The following is an 18,558-nucleotide window of genomic DNA, read 5'->3' as shown; positions in this document are numbered from 1 at the left end:
TTTAAAAGTCCGACAGACCAACCACTAACTTTATTTGGTCTCGACATTAACTCGCACCCATAAGTCTTTGTTTTTATCAAAGTTCCAAGTTTGTGGTTCACTTGCCCAACAAAAAAAGACAAAAACAAAGCAGTGATCTCATAAGGACTGTATAGAAAAACGCTCTTAAAATACGGTACTTTCAAGGCTTTCTTTCCATAAAACCCAAGCTTTAAATCAGTCAATGGTAAAGAGATGTGAAATATAACAAAGTTTAGCAAACTTTCTCAAAGCACACAATGAGACAGCATCGATTTTTACAAATATTTATTATTCCACACACTCTTCAGCCAGTTTAGATGATGCCAATCTACAAAAAAAGGAAACAAAAGAATTAATGACACAAAGCTCATTAACAAGAAAACACCTAAATCTACACGATCTGGCATCAGTGGTTCCTTTGAATGCATCACAAACATTCAGAGCAAAATAATGCTTACATCACGTGCACAGTAAAAAAAAAAAAAAATAATCTAGAACTAAAATTTCAGGCAAATTGGCTGAAATAAAACTCACCTTGTTTGCAACATCCAATGCATCGTAGTCTGGAGCAAGCCGAACGTAGGCCTTCTTCTCGCCATCAGGCCTGAAGAAAGAAAAGGAGGTAAATTTAGATAACAGCCCTGTTTTTTTTTATTTAACATTGCTAGATTTTTATCTATGTTGCACACTTTGTGTGCGTGTACAATTCTATTTTTTTTTTTTTATGGTTTGGATGAAGCTTCCTACCTGATGAGTGTGTTGACTTTGGCGACATCGATGTCATACAGCTTCTTGACAGCATGTTTGATCTGATGTTTGTTTGCCTTGACGTCCACAATGAATACAAGTGTGTTGTTATCCTCAATCTTCTTCATAGCAGACTCTGTCGTCAAGGGGAACTTGATGATGGCATAGTGATCCAGCCTGGAAAAAGAATTCAAAAATATATTTAAAGAAAACATATTTCCAGTAGATTAAGCTTAAAAACATTACTGGCTGATTTGAAATCTAACATTAACTGAAGGTGCATCAGTAATTCATAAAATTGGACTCATGTAGTTCTTTTCATACTTTGATCGCAATTACCATCATGTGCACCATGTTTTCACTGATTTGATTGGACAGTTGGTAACTCACTTGTTCCTGCGAGGAGCACTCTTGCGAGGGTACTTGGGCTGTCTGCGCAGACGGAGAGTTTTAGGGCGACGGAAGGTGGGAGAAGTCCTGATTTTCTTCTTCCTCTGGCTGTGTACGCCTTTGAGCACAGCCTTCTTTGCTTTCAGAGCCTTTGACTTGGCCTCTGTCTTGGCAGGGACAGCTGGAATGGAGAAATGCAGAAATTAATTCAATGTTTTGTATTGTAGTTTAAAGATACACCCACTGGATACACTGATCGGAAATCAATTGACTAATGGGCTGCATCAGATCAATCAGCATTCCAATTCTGCCATTGTTATCATACACAATACAGTTACAGCGATCTAGTATATTCAGTTTTATGATTTTAATGCTGACTACATCTTTGCGTAGGGCACACAGTCGCTAGTGATTATTTCTATATGTGCCAATTTTTTACCTTTTTTTTAAATAATATTTCTGTAAAGCATGATGCCTTTACTGACATGGTAAGAAATACAGTTAATCAATCTAACTCTGTTAATGGATTGGTGTCGGCCAATCTTTCCAGCACAAGTATCTATCAGGTAAAAAAAAAATGGATCAGTGCACCCAAAGTCAATGCCAGAGCTAATAAAAAGATATGCTTTATTTCCAAGAAGAAAAATATTCTGCAGTTATTACAGAAATCTGGTTGTAATACGTCAACCGCTCATCTTTACGTGTACAAATAAAGAAAATAAATCTAGATGCTGCAACTAATGGGAAACCAACTCTCATAATTTCCCTAATCAAAATCTGGTTAAGCTTTTACATATGTACAGTTTTAAGTCTTAAAAGGTAAATAACTGTCATCAGATGTCGTTAGCTTAGCATTTAAACCGGGGACACACGTTGCTTAAGTTCTGGTTTACACATTTCCTTTACAGCAGCTACAAACATGTGTGAAACATATAAGTTTTAATTTAATTATAATAAAAGTATTTAAAATACAACTTATTAAGTTGAATTATCGACTCAGACCAGGTTTTGTCGGCAACATTAGGGCTCACGTTAGCCTAGCTACCGCTAAACATCGCACGCATTTTAAAATACAATCATATCTACAGAACTCCAGAGAGCAAAACCACAACTTATACATCTAATATAGATACACTTTCAGACGAGCCTTTAACGTTTACTATTTGCAGCTCTATAACTAAAAAAAGCATGCGAATTATTCATTCATAATTGTAAGATTCACAAACCTTCCTTCTTCGCCTTCGGTGCCATGTTGAGAAAGGAAGAACGAACGGGGTTTCTTAGGGTTTAATGCAAGGGCGAGACCTCAGGAGGTTCTCGCGATATTTCAGAAGTCTGCTGGTACCGCCCTCATCTTCAATTTAAAGTATTGCAGTTCCCTCATGTGAAGAAAAGTACATGGCTGAAGCTCTCTGGTACTTTGATTACAGTAATTGTGGCTTTAATCAAATGAAAATAAAAGATTAATTAAAAACGGTTTTAAAAGCGTATTTTTTTAATACAAAAATTTTTAAATCTTGTTTCCATCTCTTATATTTTATGCACTCAGTAATAGATATATAATTCTAATTTAACTAGTCATGAAATAAGTAGTTGAGATCTGTAATGAAATTTCTACCAGCAGAAATATTTTAGATGTCAAGATTTCTGGATATCTGTAATGTTATATTCATTTTTGATATCTAAATTAGTAATTATGACTAGCAGTAACTCTATTATTGAGATTTGAAATCAGAATTCATCCTCATCAAAATTCATTTTTAGATAGGAAGAATGTTATTTTAGATATCTGGAACTAAAAGCCGAATGCACATAAATGGGAATCATTACATTATTTGTACTAGTAAGAATTACATTTCAGATATCTGAAATTTTTATTTTAGATATGAAGAATGTTATTTTAAAGGGCCACTTAAAATTTGTTAAGATTTCTATGCATTTGAAAGTTTATACTTACTAGTACAATTATATTTTTGGCGTCCTGAAATTAAATTTTTGCTGGCAAAAAATGTAATTTAGGATATCTATATGTACATTTCTGGCTGGTAGGAATGTAGTTTTGACCAGGAGGAATCTTTTTTTAGAGAGATCAACAAATGGAGCAATAGAGAGGACATCGCTTCTAATAAATATCAAAACTGCCTGCCATAAAAGCAGTCATTTCTAATTTGGATAGGAAGAATGGGAATTACTGTATGGATATCCACAACTAAATTGTTCCTAGTACAAATGTAGTTGTAGATATTTTTAAAGACTTTTGTACTAGTAAAATTATATTTTAGATATCTGCAATGTTTTCTTCATTTTTGATATCTGAAATAAAAATCATGATCCGTAAAATTGTATTACGGAGATCTGAAATTCATTTTCAGAGATCCAGAATGTTTATTTTAGATGTATCATTTTAGATATCATTTCAGATATCTGAAAGTAACGGCCCAATACGCATGAATGAGGAAAAGTGACACCATTTGTGCTACTAAGAATTACATTTCAGATATCTGAAATGTTCATTTTAGATTGCAGGAATACTATTAAAGATATCCGAAATACAGAAAAATATATATTAAAACAGCCACTTAAAATAAGTTAAGATTTATAAATATCTGAAATGTAGTCCTTACTAGTACAAATTTTGATTACTTTAAATTTAATTTCTACAGGCGGAAATGTAATAAGTGATATCTAAAACACAATTCTGACTGGATTATTGTAATTGTAGAATGTTTTAGTGCTATCTAAAATAGAAATGTGACTAGTCAGCCTGTCTATTTTATGTTAAAACGGAGCCTCATTATTCTTTTGAAAGTATCTAAAACTAAATTTTAGATAGGCATTATTAAAATTAAGATATCTGGAATTCTAATAGTCATAAAATAAGTAAGTGATATCTTTATTGAAAATTCTTCTAGCAGAAATATATTTTAGATGTCCAGAATTTGATTCTGGATATCTGTAATGTTATATTCTATTTGGATATCTGAAATAGTAATTATGACCAGCAGTAACTATTATGGAGATCTGAGATTAGAATCCACCCTTTTCAGAATCCATTTTTAGATAGGAAGAATGATATTTTAGATATCTGGAAGTAAATACACATGAATGGGAAATTTGGTGTTATTTGTACTAGTAAGAATTATATTTAAGATATCTGAAATATCTATTTTAGATAGGAAGAATACTATTAAAGATATCTGAAATTTTTATTTTGACTAGGAATAAATGCATTTGAGACATCTGGATTGCATATTCAATGAAGTTAATAAATGTCAAAACAGTCTGCCATAATTGATCAGTCTGTGACTCTACTGTTAAAGAATAGAACATTTCTTTATTGACCCACAATAGAGACATTTTGGAACCTCAGTTTGTTGATATCTGCATTGTTGAATTTGGTCTCTCATATTTTTCTTAACAGATTCTCAATTTTAAAAAATGACGTCTTCAGTCCAGATAGCAGGACAACCAGGACATTCATACCATGGTAATTAAATCAGTTACTGGTGCATTAGACATTGTGGGCAGCTAACAAGTCCTGCTGGGAGATTAATCAGCATCTCCATTAAGCTTGTCAGCATAGGACATTAAGTGCACCGGTTTCCTCATCTCCTAGAAAACAAGAAAATCTACAACCATCCCAGTGAATGTGCTCATCATCCTGTTTCTTTTTTAAAATGTACTGATTATATTGCCCTACTATGGTATTTGATTATACTTTTTTCTTTAGAACCTGCATTTTGGACAAACATTTTGTCCCCCCCTAAGAAAAATCTTTTTAATGAACATGTGTAGGTAATTGAATTCTGGAAAACTAACCCTAACCTACTAAAGAAAATTGCTATCTGTTATATGATAAAACCTGAAAAAACAGCAACAAATGAGGTGAAAAGTAAACAAGTAGGAGTTCAGTCAAGTTTTCTTTAAAAAAGTGTATTTTAATGCATGTTTAAAAATCATCATCTGTGGTGTCCTCAGATGGTCAGGGGGAGCATTCCTCAGACTTGGAGCAGTTTATCAGAAACCTTCATCTGTCATACATCTCCAGGCAGCTGGTAGCTTTCATAGCAGTGTATAATGCTAAATGCATTTTATGCTTAAAATTGGTAGGATCTATGATACAAAGCAGACAATCTTTAGATCTCTTAGAAGCCAAACTAACAGACTAAATTACCTTTAGGTGCGTTTGATCTAGACCACTGATTTCCAAAGTTGGGGTCATGATTTCACTTTGGGTCCCAACTAGTATGGGGTCATAAGATTGAGCTTACTTAAAGACTTACTTAAAAATGAACAAAAACTGGTTACTATAGTTATTACTGCTGTTTGGAAACTTTTTAAACCGTTAATTGTTTTTAAAGAAATGTTTGCAAACTCAACTACTTGTTTGGGTCATGAGTCAAATTCAGTACCATTTTCTGGGCCAAACGCTGAAAAGTTTATAAACCTCTGATCTAGACCACTTTAAATATATGAAGAAAAAAAATTTGACTCATAACTCAAGAATAAACTAGAGTTGGTTTAAAAATGGTAATGTATTTAATAGGGCTGCCACTAAAACTTTTTACAAGATTAAACCAGGTGAGACTACAACTTTTCCACTTGAGTTCTGGAGACAGTATATAGACAGGTGAAAACAATGTTTTTATTTGATCTTAAATGCAAAATATTTATATTTTATTTTTTACATAATTACTGCTCTTACTGGGTTGCTGTGTCAGCTAAAGCCACGTTTGAGTCTCTATACTCCAGTTAACAATTAACCGATTACTAACTTAGTTGCAGAATATTTAAAAAATCTATTAATCTGATTGTTTCAGCCCTGGTATTTAACATTTTGATTCTGCCAAAAGACAGCGGACACAGACCAGATACTTTAATTTAATTCTAGTACTCCAGTAACATACAAGGCTACACTTGGATCATTTTCAAATTTGCCAAATTTACATCAACAAAGATAGTTTTTTTATGGGGGCTGATTCTAATGCATCAGTGATAAAGCTCATTAAATCCTTTCATCATTATCATTCCCGCTCTCTGTCTACCTGCTTCTTTCAAGAGCACTTATGACAAAATATAAAATAAAATAAAAAAAAATCAATAATAGTTTCTACACAATTTAAGGCCACCAACTTCAGAGTTAAACTTTCAATGTTTAAAAGGATTTTTTTTTTTATTGTAGTCAAGCTTTAAATATTGTCCATCCATCCAACTTCCCCTGTTTCATCCAGTGTCATGGTGGGTCTAGTGCCAATGTGCATGGGCAAAAAGCAGGGTTCACCCTAGACAGGTCGCAAGTACTTTAAATGTTGCTTTGACAATATGAGTGTTTTACTCAACTCTGTTGAAAAAAGGATATATTTAAAATATTACATAAGGCACTGAACTCTGCTGTAACCAAATGTAACCCACTGACTTTTTAAAATAAATGGAGAATATCATTTCACAAAAATAAATACCGTAAGCTGATTTACTCACTTGACAGATACATTTACTTACCTTTTAGCTCTCAACAAGTTTTATGCTTATTTACAATCTAAATGCTTACCTTTTTTGGTAATCAGGTTTATATGCGCTGCCAATGCTGGGAGCCACCATGTGCCACAGAATGAGAACAAACCTTATCTTATCTAATTATTTCCATTTTGCTCTTCCGATTCCAGAATACTCATTTAGATAAAGGATAAGGCTCATTTAAATCGGTAACATAAAAAAAAGTTTATTTGAAAAGGTGAAACATCACATAAATAAGGCATTGCATTACCTCTGTAGGCCGTAGATCTGCATGACTCCCCCCAATTTCTCTTTAATGTGCCTGCAACGCCCTAAACAGCAAGCTTTGCAGTAATTACACGTAACTTAGTTTGGGGTTTGACATTTAAGCCCTGATAATCTAAAGCAACGGATAAAATATTTGAAAGATTTAGTATGATTAATATATAAATGTAACATTTTGAACTAAATGACTGAAATAAACTTCTCAGTGATACTCTAATTTGCAGAAACACCTATAGCGTTAAACACCAGTTTAAACTGACAATATTAGCAGGGAATGTTTATCTGTGATGAACAATCTAATAAAGAATTAAAGAATGAAAAAATGACTATGTATAAAAGTTTTTCTTTATTCTTATTATACAAAGCACAACTGTGGAAAAAAATAAAATACCTAGAATGTTAACCATCAGCCTACTTGCAGCCTCTTTTGTCTTCACCTTTGATGTGTTCCTCAGGCTCTGTTTCTGGTTAAAAAAAAATAACATTTTTATTGTTACAATAATAATATTAATGGTGATTCCTATACTGTTGGTCCTGATTTATAAATATTTACAATATGCATTGCTTTGATTAAACTGATGCAGGAATTGGAAAAAAAAATAAAAAAAAATATATATATATATCATAAGATTTTTCAATAAGCAAGCGGTAAAAACATCTTTACTTTTTCAATTTGGCTCCAGATGACTTTGAACCCTTTTTTTGAACTAATTCTTTGGGATTTCCTTCTTTCTGTCCTTTTTGAGCCTTTCCGCTCTTTTTCTTCTTCTTCTTCTTGTCCTGCTGTTGTACTGTCGGTGGGTCATTTTCTCCTTTTTCCTTTGATGCTTTCTTCTGTCCTTTTTTCTCTGCTTTGGCTTTCTTCTTCATGAGGAAGCGAGGAGTTGTGCAAATGGTGTCTCTCTTAGGAGGTTTCTTCTCTAGTCTTCGCTTTACTTTGCTAAAAGAAAAGCAAAATAGGCTGATGACTAAACTTCAGACAGCAAGGGGCTTCTTGAAGGCATTATATCAGATGTAGCTAGAAGGTTAAAATCCTAAATCTCACCAACCTGTGGATCTTTTTGAAGCCGATCATGTAGTCCGGTACAGGGCACCCAGCTTGTTTAATAACATTAGCAATGCTGTTTAGATGAGACATACATAAACATATTAACAAGAAAGACCAAAGCATATTTTATTCTTAAAGAACAGATTGTCTCACTCATCATTAAAGGTCAAACTAATGGATCTTTTTACCAGATGTTCTCAACCTGTGCAGGATGGCTCAGAGGTCTTTCAGTTTTGCCATATTTTTCCATTTTAGAGGTTGTAAGACCTTTGTTAGGCATTTCCGAAGCTCTGGATAATGTTTTTTAACCAAGTAATTTTTAAAACGTCTCTATAGGTCAATATCTAAGACCGTTGGTTGCATTGGATTTAAAGTATGGGTAGTGAAGTAAAGGAGGATAACAACAACCAAGGTATCATATGTTTAATATATTTCTGCAGTTCACAGCTATGCATAAATCTAGTCATACTGAATCCCCCAAAAATAATGCTGCCATTTCTTAACCTTTAACAATCGAAGCCCTGAACCGACTCACAGATGAAATGTTTTAGGTCCTCTGCTTTACATCCCAGCCTCAAATGGCACCTATAGTAAACTAAGAAGGGGATTATCTACACAATATTTGAGTCATGCTTTGCCTCCTGGTTTTAAAATGGCCAGGTTGATTTGTACCTCCGCAGCAATGGTTTGTCGTTTTCCGTAAAGAAAGTGATGGCCTTCCCCCGATGTCCTGCCCTTCCCGTACGACCTGAGGGGTAAAGAGGTAATTAAACAAAGTCTAGATATAAAATATGTATTAAAATAAAATTCTTCAAAGTTTGCACTTTAACAATTCACAAGATCGATCGTGATTATTGGATTATTGCAATCATCATCTCATTTTGCATTCCCAATAATGGTTAGAATGAGTTTACATACTAAAGCATGTTTGCTGAAACAATACCTCACTTAGAACACTAATAAGGTCAAAAACTGTACATTATTTACAGTTTAATATTTACAGTTTGCATATTAATGGATGCAGCAAAAGCTGCAGTTTTTGTAGAGCTCTGCACTCTGGCAAAAAGTTAAAATGACATCAGCGTCCATGAAAACCACTGTGATTGCCCAGGGGTCCATTTCACAAAGCAGGTTTAACAAACTCTGATTCAAATCCACAACTCTAAATTGATCTAGCCTAAAGATGGGAACTCTGAGTTTTTGGTTTCTACTATACTAGTTTCTAATTATACTAGTAAGATTTATGTTTTTTATATCTAGAAATATTTACACATTTTAAGTGGCCGTTTTGACATTCATCAGCTTGACTGATGTATTTATGATATCTTAAATGCATTTCTTCATAATCAAAATAATACAAATGCTGACCACTAACAATAGGAATATGGAGATCTTAAATTTTTTTATCTATTCCTTATGCGAAGAAAGTCATTTTGTTTGAAATGGTCATTTAGACAAAGAATTTTTATTTTTTTCAGATATCTGGAATACATATTCAGTAAAACTAGTAAATATCAAAACGGCTTGCCAGTTTGTTTTGACCACAATAACATCATGGGTCATTTCTTGAATGGTAGTGAATCAATGTATGTATTTATGGGTTTCTGCATTTTGATTCTGCCTTTTACACATTAAATACTAAATGGCTGTTTGCAGCCGTGCTTCGGAGGTTATCCCTATAAATGGTTATTATTAGCGGCTATCAGTCCCATAGAATGGCATCAGATTGTGCCTGTAGGCTCATTAGGTTGTTATAACTGAAGTTATCCTAACCCTAAAGTAATTCATTTTCCCCCTGCAGAATTAATTAATCTATTTATGTGTAATCTGAAAATAATTTCAGTAGTTCTTCGTGTACAGTAAAAATAAATAATAAAATGTCTCTCATATTAAACAAACTAACTAACTTAGAAGTTAATGAAGAAAACCTGCTCCTGACCAGGTTAGCTCTGAGGAGAACGTTACTATGGTGACTGAAACAGAGGTTGATGAAACTCTCTTTGTGAACCGGAAAAGTCATTGTTTCCCATATTTCAGGCTTAGAAAACTTAAAGAGTTTTTAGTAAACCTACTTCCTGAAACGGACCCCTGGTCTGTTTGGAGGCATAATGTCTGCCAAGCTAAGAAAGTTATACCGGTACATATTAAACCTTTCACTCATCAATCAAACAAAATAAACTAATTATTTGATTAGCTAAATACACTTTTGTTACATCACATATTTCCACAATCAACCAGCTTCATGTAGCAGCTCTATTGAAGCTCAAATGGTAAACAGAGTCAAAAAGTCCTTGTTTCCCTTGAAACCCACCGATTCTGTGGATATATTCCACAGCACTGGTCGGGAAGTCATAGTTCAGCACCAGGTTGACGCCTTTGAAGTCGATTCCTCTGGCGAGCAGAGCCGTGCAGATCAGCACCCAGATCTTACCCGAACGAAAGCTGTTCACCACATTGTCCCTCTGAAACACAGGAGCCAGTCGAGGCGCCATTAATCTCACTGGGTTTCTGGACCATTTACCTGATAAAATTACAACCTTTACCAGACTCAATGGATAAAGTCACTGATCAATTGACAAACCAATGGAAATACAAAAGAGGTGAGAAATTATTGTAAATTTTATAGTGCCACGCATTTTGGTTAATTGTGACGATTATACAAGTTAATGTTTACACCCTGAAAAACACGAAGGATTGATGAAGTATTATCTTTTGAAGCTTTCATCTGTTTATTCCAAAGCAAAAAACATCTTTCTAAATATGAGTAAACACCAATCTGGTTGCAGTTTAGCTGTAAAGTGTGACTAACTAATGCCACAGATGACTATTCCTTCATGATAAAGTGAGTTCTTTTACAAAATCAACATTTCCATTTATAAGCGTGTTGTTGCAGCCTTAAAATCTAAAGTCAAAAAAGACTGAAACAGATGTTTAAATTCCGCAAAGCATCACAATCTAATTAATACCTGATGTACGGATAAATAAATGGACGGAGTTAGAGATGGATAAATAGGTATACAGCTGGTAAAATAGATGGACTAAAACAGAATGATGGAAGGATGGATGGATGAAGGAAAAATATTAATATTTTAACAGGTGGTTTTTACCTGCTGCTGCGTGCGTTCGGCGTGGATCACGTCAACATTGATGCCTTCGTACACCAACTCGTGGAAGAGCTCCCGCGCTCGCTCTATGGACTGAACGAACACCAGCATGGGAGGCAGGAAGCCCTGGAGCAAAACAAGGAGAACGTGCTTCATTTGACCAGGAAAAAAAAAGAGGTAAAACTCTATGCTCTTTGTGAGCCTCCTGACTTTTTTGATGAGGTCCCTCATGGCCACGAGCTTCCCGTTCTCTGTCCCGACGAACAGCAGCTCCTGTTCCACCGTCTCCACTGCTGCATTTCTGCAGAGAATGTTTTTTTATGTTTTAAAAATTAAACAAAAACAAATGTCACAGATGTATTCAGTCTGGCTGGGAGAGACTAACCTGTGTCCGATGTTTACAGAAACCAGGTTGTCAAGGTTCAGACGGAACCACTGTTCCACCTCTTGCGTACAAGTAGCGCTAAAAAAAGCCCTGCGCACCTTAGCATTGGAACATGCAAGGAAAATGGTCGCCAGCTGCTCCCTGAAGCCCGTCTTTCCGTCCTCGAAAAGCTTATCAGACTCGTCAACAACCAGCCACTCCACACTGAGGGACGAAAGGCACGTATGGAGCGAGGCCAGACATGAAATGAGTGAAAACAGAAGCCAGGGAGGTCAGGTTACCTGCTCAGGTTGATTCCTGGAGGATCCTGATTGAGAAGGTAGATCAGTCTGTTTGGAGTACTGACGAGTATATCTGCACAGAAAGAACACAAAAATAAGAATTATAAAGTGAAAAAACAAACAAACCAAAAACAAAAAAACAAATAGAAAAGATTTGGATTATTTTTAAAGAAAAAAAATTAGCAACAACTCACCATACTTTTTATTGGACTGCGGACCGTATTTCTTAGCTGCCAGAGAAGCTTTATCAATTATATGAACTCTGAAGCCGACGCCCTCCGACAGGCGCAGCAGCTCCCTGTAGGTCTGAACACAACAAATCTGAGTGTCTGCATGCAAACAAACTCAATGCATATGACAGTTATAATCTAGCACAAATTGTGTAACAAAGAATAAACCAGGTAATATGTGTGTTAACAACTCAAATCTTTATTGAAGTGCAGCTTTTATTCATTCATTTTCTACCATTATTAGTCAGATAAAAATAAAGATTAGTTTCAGAAGACAGATTTCCAAGCTATCAGCATAGAGTTGTGTGTGTTCACCTGGCTGGCCAGTTCTCTGGTTGGAGAGATAATCAGAGCTCTGAAGCCCAAGTTTGCTGGCTGCTGCAGGTGAGCGAGCAGAGGAAGAGAGAAGGCCAAAGTCTTTCCAGATCCTGTAGGAGCACAGGCTAACAACTCCCGACCCTAAAAGAGAAAACCATTAAAATTATTTCAGTTGAAATCAGAGCTCTGTGCTTTGCTTGGGTACTCGCAAAAGCTTTTTAACCCACATGCATCATGAGCGGTATGGCCTGCATCTGTATCGGTGTTGGCGTGTTTAGTCCTGCTTCCTTGAGGTTTTGGATGACGCGCGGGTTGATATGATACTCAGACTGAAGCTCCTCAAATGAGCAAACTGGGTCAGGGACATCACTGCCATGGACATTTATACGGTGCTGTGCGCGGATACGATTCACCTGGAGTCACAACAAGAATAAAAGCTTTAAGGAGGAAGAGTTCTTTGAGTGGACATTCAATTTATACAAAAGCTGACAAATAATCTATTTGAGTGTTTTGGTTAAAGGAGACCTTCTCCTGATGAAGATGCTTCAGCCTCTTAAGCGACGATTTCTCTTCCCCATCTTTCTGTAGGTTTTGGATCTTTCTGTCCAGGGAGGAAGTCCAGGTGATGCCACCTTTCTGGGTCTCATTCAGCGGCCTGTTATAACCTGGCATTAAAGGCACACACACAAAAGAATTTCTTTATGCAGTTTCCTCTCGATGCAATGAAGTGGATCTCATTGATGAACTTTAAAACATACATCTAAAGAAGACCAGCTGCTGCAAAGGTCAAACTTTGCAGCAGACACCAGATTTTGTATTTGTTACACCCAAGATGCATGTATTACATTAAGAGGGGGAAAATATCCCCATCTACAACTCAAAAACAAAAAAGTAATGTGGCAAAGCATGAACAAGCTTTATAAAAACTTTCACAAAACTCTAAATTGGAATTTTTTCCATTTATTTTCATTTTATATTAGTACTAAGCTCTTCTGAAATACAAGAAACCAGCATATATGATTGTTTTCGCGTCATACTTACCCAGATTTAGGGGGAAAGAAACACTAACACTAGATCCATCTTACCTTTCTCATCCACCTGATTGATTTTAGTTTTCTTGTTTTTCTGCTTTACGTCTTTTTCTTGCACTTTGTGCTTTCTTTTGCCACCCTCCTCTGAGTTTTCACTGTCACTGCTCTCACAGTCTTTCTTCTCCTCTTCATCCTCTCCTTGGCTCCAGATCTGGACTCCATTAGCCGCCCCTGGGCCGAAGTAGTTGATCCCAGAAAGGGAATCCAGCGATAGTTCCCCACCCTGAGATCTGGCCACCTAGTTTGAGTAAAAATGACAAATTAGGATAAGCTTTTCAGTTGCTATACATGATTTCAACAATTATACCACATTTAACTATCAAATTGGAATAAATAAATAAAAACTGTGAGAAGCAATAGACATTGCTGCTAGCCAAAATGGGAGTAGCTATAATTGTTAGCCGCTACTTCCCGGTTATGATCAATAATTGATACCAACCTTAAACCGAGCAGCGTCTTGGCCAAATCTCTTTAAGTCAAATTTAGCTCCGGCCCCGAGTTTCTTAAACAGTTCAAAAGCGTCCATTGCTGCGGCAGCAGCGTGGTTTGTAGGATTCACGTAGTGACTATCAACATCCGGGTCACGTCCAACCTCTGCTTCCTCTGCTGCCCCCTGGTGGCCATTACTTGTTCTTGTGGGGTTTTAACAACATATTTTATGTCCGCAGGGCTTGCTGTCTCTCTTTTATGTACTGTGTCAGATGATGGAGAACTACATTTTATCAAGCTCCTCATTTAATGGTTTTATTTTATTTCACTTGTTTTTACCTTAATAGTGATTTTTACCTGACTCTTGTTTTTTAGATATATATATATATATATATATATATATATATATATATATATATATATATATATATATATATACACACACACACGCATATACATACGTATACATAACTTTGTATTCTACCCGTCTTATTTTATACACATTCACCCTCTCTATAGTCAAATTCTATGAAATAATTTAGACTTCTTTTAAAATCAAATAACTATTTGCATATGTCTACTCCCCAAATTCTTCCTCAAAATATCTACTAAATTAATAATTATTCTTTTCCTTAATACATTCAAACCCTCTCCTCATATATCTTCTCTCACTTTCATATTTATGACATTCCAGTATAACATGTTCTATTGTTTCATATTTTCCACAGTAATCACATATGCCAGTAGTATGCTTTTGAATTTTGAAAACTGTATAATTAAGTCCTGTATGCCCAAATCTTAACCTCGTTATCACTATCACCTCCTTTCTATTTATTCTTTTTCCTAATATGTTCTGAGTTTTATAAAACCCTCTTTTTTTTCTTCATCCCACCTTTTTTGCCATTTTTCCATCAGTTTTTCTTTAATAATACTCTTTCCCTCAGATTTACTTGTTTTAATTGTTGGTTCTTGATTGTTGACTCTTGATTGTTTCTTAGTTTCTTGTTTGATTGACATTTAATTTCTTGACAGCCATTATTGTTTGCATTCATTGTAGATGGTTATGAAGAATGAGTATACAAAAGAAAATAGCAGATTTAAAAAAAAAAAAAAAAAAAAAAAAAAAAAAAACGCAATGTCATTAACACTTTCATATACTAGGACATGGTTATTAGAAGACTGATCCCGAATCCACTACTCATTCAGTCCCAAAGCCTTCAGTGACCAGGAGCATCTCTGAAAAAGGATTGTGAACAGACCAGATTCCCACCAGTGCAGAGCTTGCTAACAAATAGCAACAGGGATGTGTGAAGGTTTCTGCAGAGAGAGGCAGCAACTTTTGGCCCTGGCCTAGTCAAAAAAGAAATTTGTACCCCTGAAGAAAACATCCAAATCTTTTTTTTTTTTTTTGCTGCAATATAAAGTGCAATGCAAGGACTTATCCTATAAAGTCCTGTTTTCACATGTTGCATTTGTTTGTTGCAAACAGCTCAAAACTTAAATTGATATTCTGTAAGAAGAACAAGAATTAGACAGCATAAAATCTGTTTGGGAAATCTGGAAATCTGATTGGCCGGTCAAAAACACTTCAATGCTGCCATGAGGCCGGAGTCACATCAGCAAGGAAGCTGCAAGGTTTCTTCCCCTCTGAAGCTGCTTCACTTACAATCTTCCCCCAAACTGTCCTAATCAAATTATTCTCTAAAAGTTAGTTTGCTCAAAGAACAAGAGACATTAAAAGATGGCCAATATTATTTTCACCATTATAGGCTCTGTGTATAAAGGAAAAATAGAGAAGCATTTGGCTTAAGAATAAAAACATTTAAACTATAGTTTAAAGCAAAGGAACATCCAGATCTTAATCCAATAGTTAACCCATAGTTAACCCAAACAGGTTATGAAAGTCTTAAACTAATAGATGGGCAATAAAGACTTACTGTGCATAAACTGGATACACTTTACATTAAAACTAAATGTATGCTACATTACAAACATCTGACAAAAGCACACCAACATTATAGCAGTAAAGTCTAAGAAAATAAAACATTGTCTCCAAATTTTAGCCTTGATTACAAACCAGAACAGAATAAAACGGGTAATATTTAACCCATCAGAACGATGCATTCTGTGTAATGTTTGACCATTCCTGTCAATTATTGTAGACTCTTGATTTTCTTATTCGAATTTCATTGTATTCTACTTTAAATACTAAAATTGTGAGCAGCAACATGAAGTGATGGGTGGTATAACAAATTGTATGGATCAAGGTTTTGCATATCTGGCCTTTACCAATTTTAAAAGGCTTTAAATTCAGCCTCAGGTGCACAAAACACTCAGGTTATTGCACATTGCGATTAAATACACCCTGGCTGTTTCTATGTGATTTAAGAGGCACAGCAGGAAGCTGGTGCTGCAGATCAAATGTAGAGATCAGCCAGTTATCAGCAGTGCATAAAGAAAACAGGAGTTATGAGAGTTTACCGTTCAATTACTCTTTATAATTAAATATTTTGTATGTCCATCTAACGTCACCAGACCCAATACTGGTCTAATGATGATGACATGGTTTGTTGCAAGTAAATTTGTCAGTTATATTGAATAACTGCAATTAATCACATTGATGTCCAGATTTGATTTAGATTTACAAACTAATTATAGGTTTTCTTAAAATATAGTTTACCTTAACATAACTAATATATTGCCTAAAGCATTGGGTGGACAAATACACTTTGTTTATGCAAATGAATGTTTATTATTATAGGAGCAATAACAAAGATGACAATTATAAGAAATAATTTACAGAAAAATCTATAAAGGTATTCTCATGTATTTACTTCCACATAAGAGTTTTCCTCAGTGATGGGGAAAAGTTAAGACAACAGATTTTGTATGGCATTAAAATTAGGAAAACAAATATAGTACAATGGAAATGCAACAATAGGGAGTGTAAAATGGAACTAGGACTCATCCGATAAAGTGCTGTTATAATTTTTTGGGGGCTTTTTTAACGTTTTATTTGATGCAAAACTACAGAAACTACAGGTATGACTTTAGAGAGACATGATCAAGGTTTGGTTTTCCTGAGGAAGATTCATTAGGATCTTTTCAAAATTAAAAAACCTCAAAGTCTGCTTAACCTATGCACGCTTCTTTTTTTTTTTACATTAACAAACTTAAGCTGTTCAGAGGAAAACATATTTGAATGACAGATGTAACAGGCTGAACATAAGATCATTTCTCACATCTTTGTTGCTTCTGAATTCGTAATTTTTTGGTTTTTCATTTGTTCAAGGAAGTAGATTCAGTGGCAAATAACATACGGTTTCTGTCTAAAAGGTTAACTAGTCCAAGGATTGCAGTATTTCCCCCTTTCAGCCACTGCTGAAGGGCGAGCAAAGCTGGTCTGAGTGTCAAAGACGAGAGGTTGACAGGAGATGACAGTGTGGATCATGACATTTTAACTACCCGGTAATCTATAGAGCAGGCAAGGTCCATAATGTACGAAAGCATGTATGCATCGAAAAAAAACAATGTCATAAAAAAAAAAACTGCGTCATTGAACATTTATGTTAACTTTTTTTTTACCTGCAAGATTTGATCAGCTTTCAGTTACATTTCATCCTTGTGTCTCTAATCTCTATTGATGCCTTTTTTTGTCACACATGTGAGTCAAAGAGGAACATATATTACTTTTTCTAACCCTAGCTCAAACCTTTTTATTCCTAAATATTTTAAAGTCAATGAAACAAAAGTTTAAGAATTTGAGCCCTTATAGAAACCTTATTGTGACATAAACTATGATCACCTTTTTGATGCTGAGATATTGCTTCCATACAGTTTAAAATATTTTCAAAGTTGTTATCGTAAATCGACTGAACATTCAGTGTTTTTTGAAAAGAAAGGGAAATCTGTTTTAAAATTTCCCGGCATCAAGTCTAGTCCAACTCGGGATTTTATTTAAAAAAAGAAATGAAACCATTCACATTTTTCTTCCCATTTCACAATAAATTTAAATATGTGAAAGTCAAGGATGTTAAAGCTGAAGGGGTGTGAATACTTGTGCAAGGCATTGTGTCTTTTCACTAGGGACTGACACTTCATCCCAAGACTGCAGAAAACCTTCATCACAGTCTACTAACAACATCAACACCTCCAATTATAAATAATAGAGTTGGGCCTGTTTTTTTCAGTGCTTAATCCGGTTTCTCTGCTAGATATAGAAATATATAAAATCAGCTTTTATTGTGACTAACTGTGTGCTCTTTGGCATGAAAACTGGCTCAGAGTTCACCTGCCTGTTACCTTCCCAGAGCGAGCCACCCATGAAGCTAGTTAGCCGTTACCTTTTCAAACATAGAACTTATTTATAGATCAGCGCTTCTGTGTTCCTCTTGTATATCTGCTCCTGTCTCATTGAAGCCAATGACTTGATGCAGTCAGCTAGTTTTCCTTTAAGTAGAACTAATCAGTCTGCATGATGCGACTGAAGCGTCTCTAAGCTAAGATTACATGTTGTGAATTGGCGCAATATAAATAAACAGAACTGAAATGGTAGGTTACTGTATTGAAGGAAAGCCGTGTTACCTCCCCAGGAACTGAATGGTTTGTCAAGTAATCTTCTAAACAAACAGTTAGTTTTAGGGACCCTTCTTTAATACATAGCTTGTAACTATAGAGTTCATCAACTTTAAAAACTGGCATCAAGCAATTAAAGCCAGATTAATGAACCGTTTTAT

The 18,558-nt window shown here is 35.1% G+C and overlaps 2 protein-coding genes across 2 annotated transcripts; both read right to left on the bottom strand.

The window, feature by feature from the left end:
• Positions 1–289: 289 nt before the first annotated feature.
• On the bottom strand, positions 290–2,510 carry rpl23a (ribosomal protein L23a). Its single transcript, XM_038273907.1, has 5 exons — positions 2,385–2,510; positions 1,159–1,339; positions 769–945; positions 556–625; positions 290–349 (listed from the first exon to the last, which is right to left on the bottom strand). The coding sequence occupies exons 1-5, from the start codon at positions 2,407–2,409 to the stop codon at positions 335–337; spliced, it is 468 nt and encodes a 155-aa protein (XP_038129835.1). The 5' UTR covers positions 2,410–2,510; the 3' UTR covers positions 290–334.
• Positions 2,511–6,851: 4,341 nt separating this feature from the next.
• Positions 6,852–13,993, bottom strand: LOC119775824 (probable ATP-dependent RNA helicase DDX52). The gene is made up of 15 exons (XM_038273910.1): positions 13,833–13,993; positions 13,388–13,631; positions 12,828–12,967; positions 12,530–12,715; positions 12,300–12,443; positions 11,949–12,060; positions 11,755–11,827; positions 11,474–11,677; positions 11,299–11,389; positions 11,092–11,214; positions 10,296–10,446; positions 8,657–8,732; positions 7,986–8,057; positions 7,601–7,876; positions 6,852–7,400 (listed from the first exon to the last, which is right to left on the bottom strand). The coding sequence occupies exons 1-15, from the start codon at positions 13,917–13,919 to the stop codon at positions 7,388–7,390; spliced, it is 1,992 nt and encodes a 663-aa protein (XP_038129838.1). The 5' UTR covers positions 13,920–13,993; the 3' UTR covers positions 6,852–7,387.
• Between the last annotated feature and the right edge of the window lie 4,565 nt (positions 13,994–18,558).

Source organism: Cyprinodon tularosa, unplaced genomic scaffold (assembly GCF_016077235.1).
Source record: "Cyprinodon tularosa strain WSP-4 unplaced genomic scaffold, ASM1607723v1 ctg9, whole genome shotgun sequence".
Taxonomy (NCBI): domain Eukaryota; kingdom Metazoa; phylum Chordata; class Actinopteri; order Cyprinodontiformes; family Cyprinodontidae; genus Cyprinodon; species Cyprinodon tularosa.
The sequence above is the reverse complement of the archived record's forward strand: the minus strand, read 5'-3'. Positions and strand labels throughout refer to the sequence as shown.

Coding starts and splice junctions, on each gene's coding strand:
- LOC119775824 (XM_038273910.1), bottom strand. CDS start 13,919: ATGGACGCTTTTGAACTGTTTAAGAAACTCGGGGCCGGAGCTAAATTT. Junction 11,678..11,754: donor CCAGGAATCAACCTGAGCAG/GTAACCTGACCT, acceptor TTCGTCCCTCAG/TGTGGAGTGGCTGGTTGTTG. Junction 8,058..8,656: donor GACAAACCATTGCTGCGGAG/GTACAAATCAAC, acceptor TCATCTAAACAG/CATTGCTAATGTTATTAAAC.
- rpl23a (XM_038273907.1), bottom strand. CDS start 2,409: ATGGCACCGAAGGCGAAGAAGGAAG. Junction 1,340..2,384: donor ACCGAAGGCGAAGAAGGAAG/GTTTGTGAATCT, acceptor TCTCCATTCCAG/CTGTCCCTGCCAAGACAGAG. Junction 946..1,158: donor AGTGCTCCTCGCAGGAACAA/GTGAGTTACCAA, acceptor TTCTTTTTCCAG/GCTGGATCACTATGCCATCA.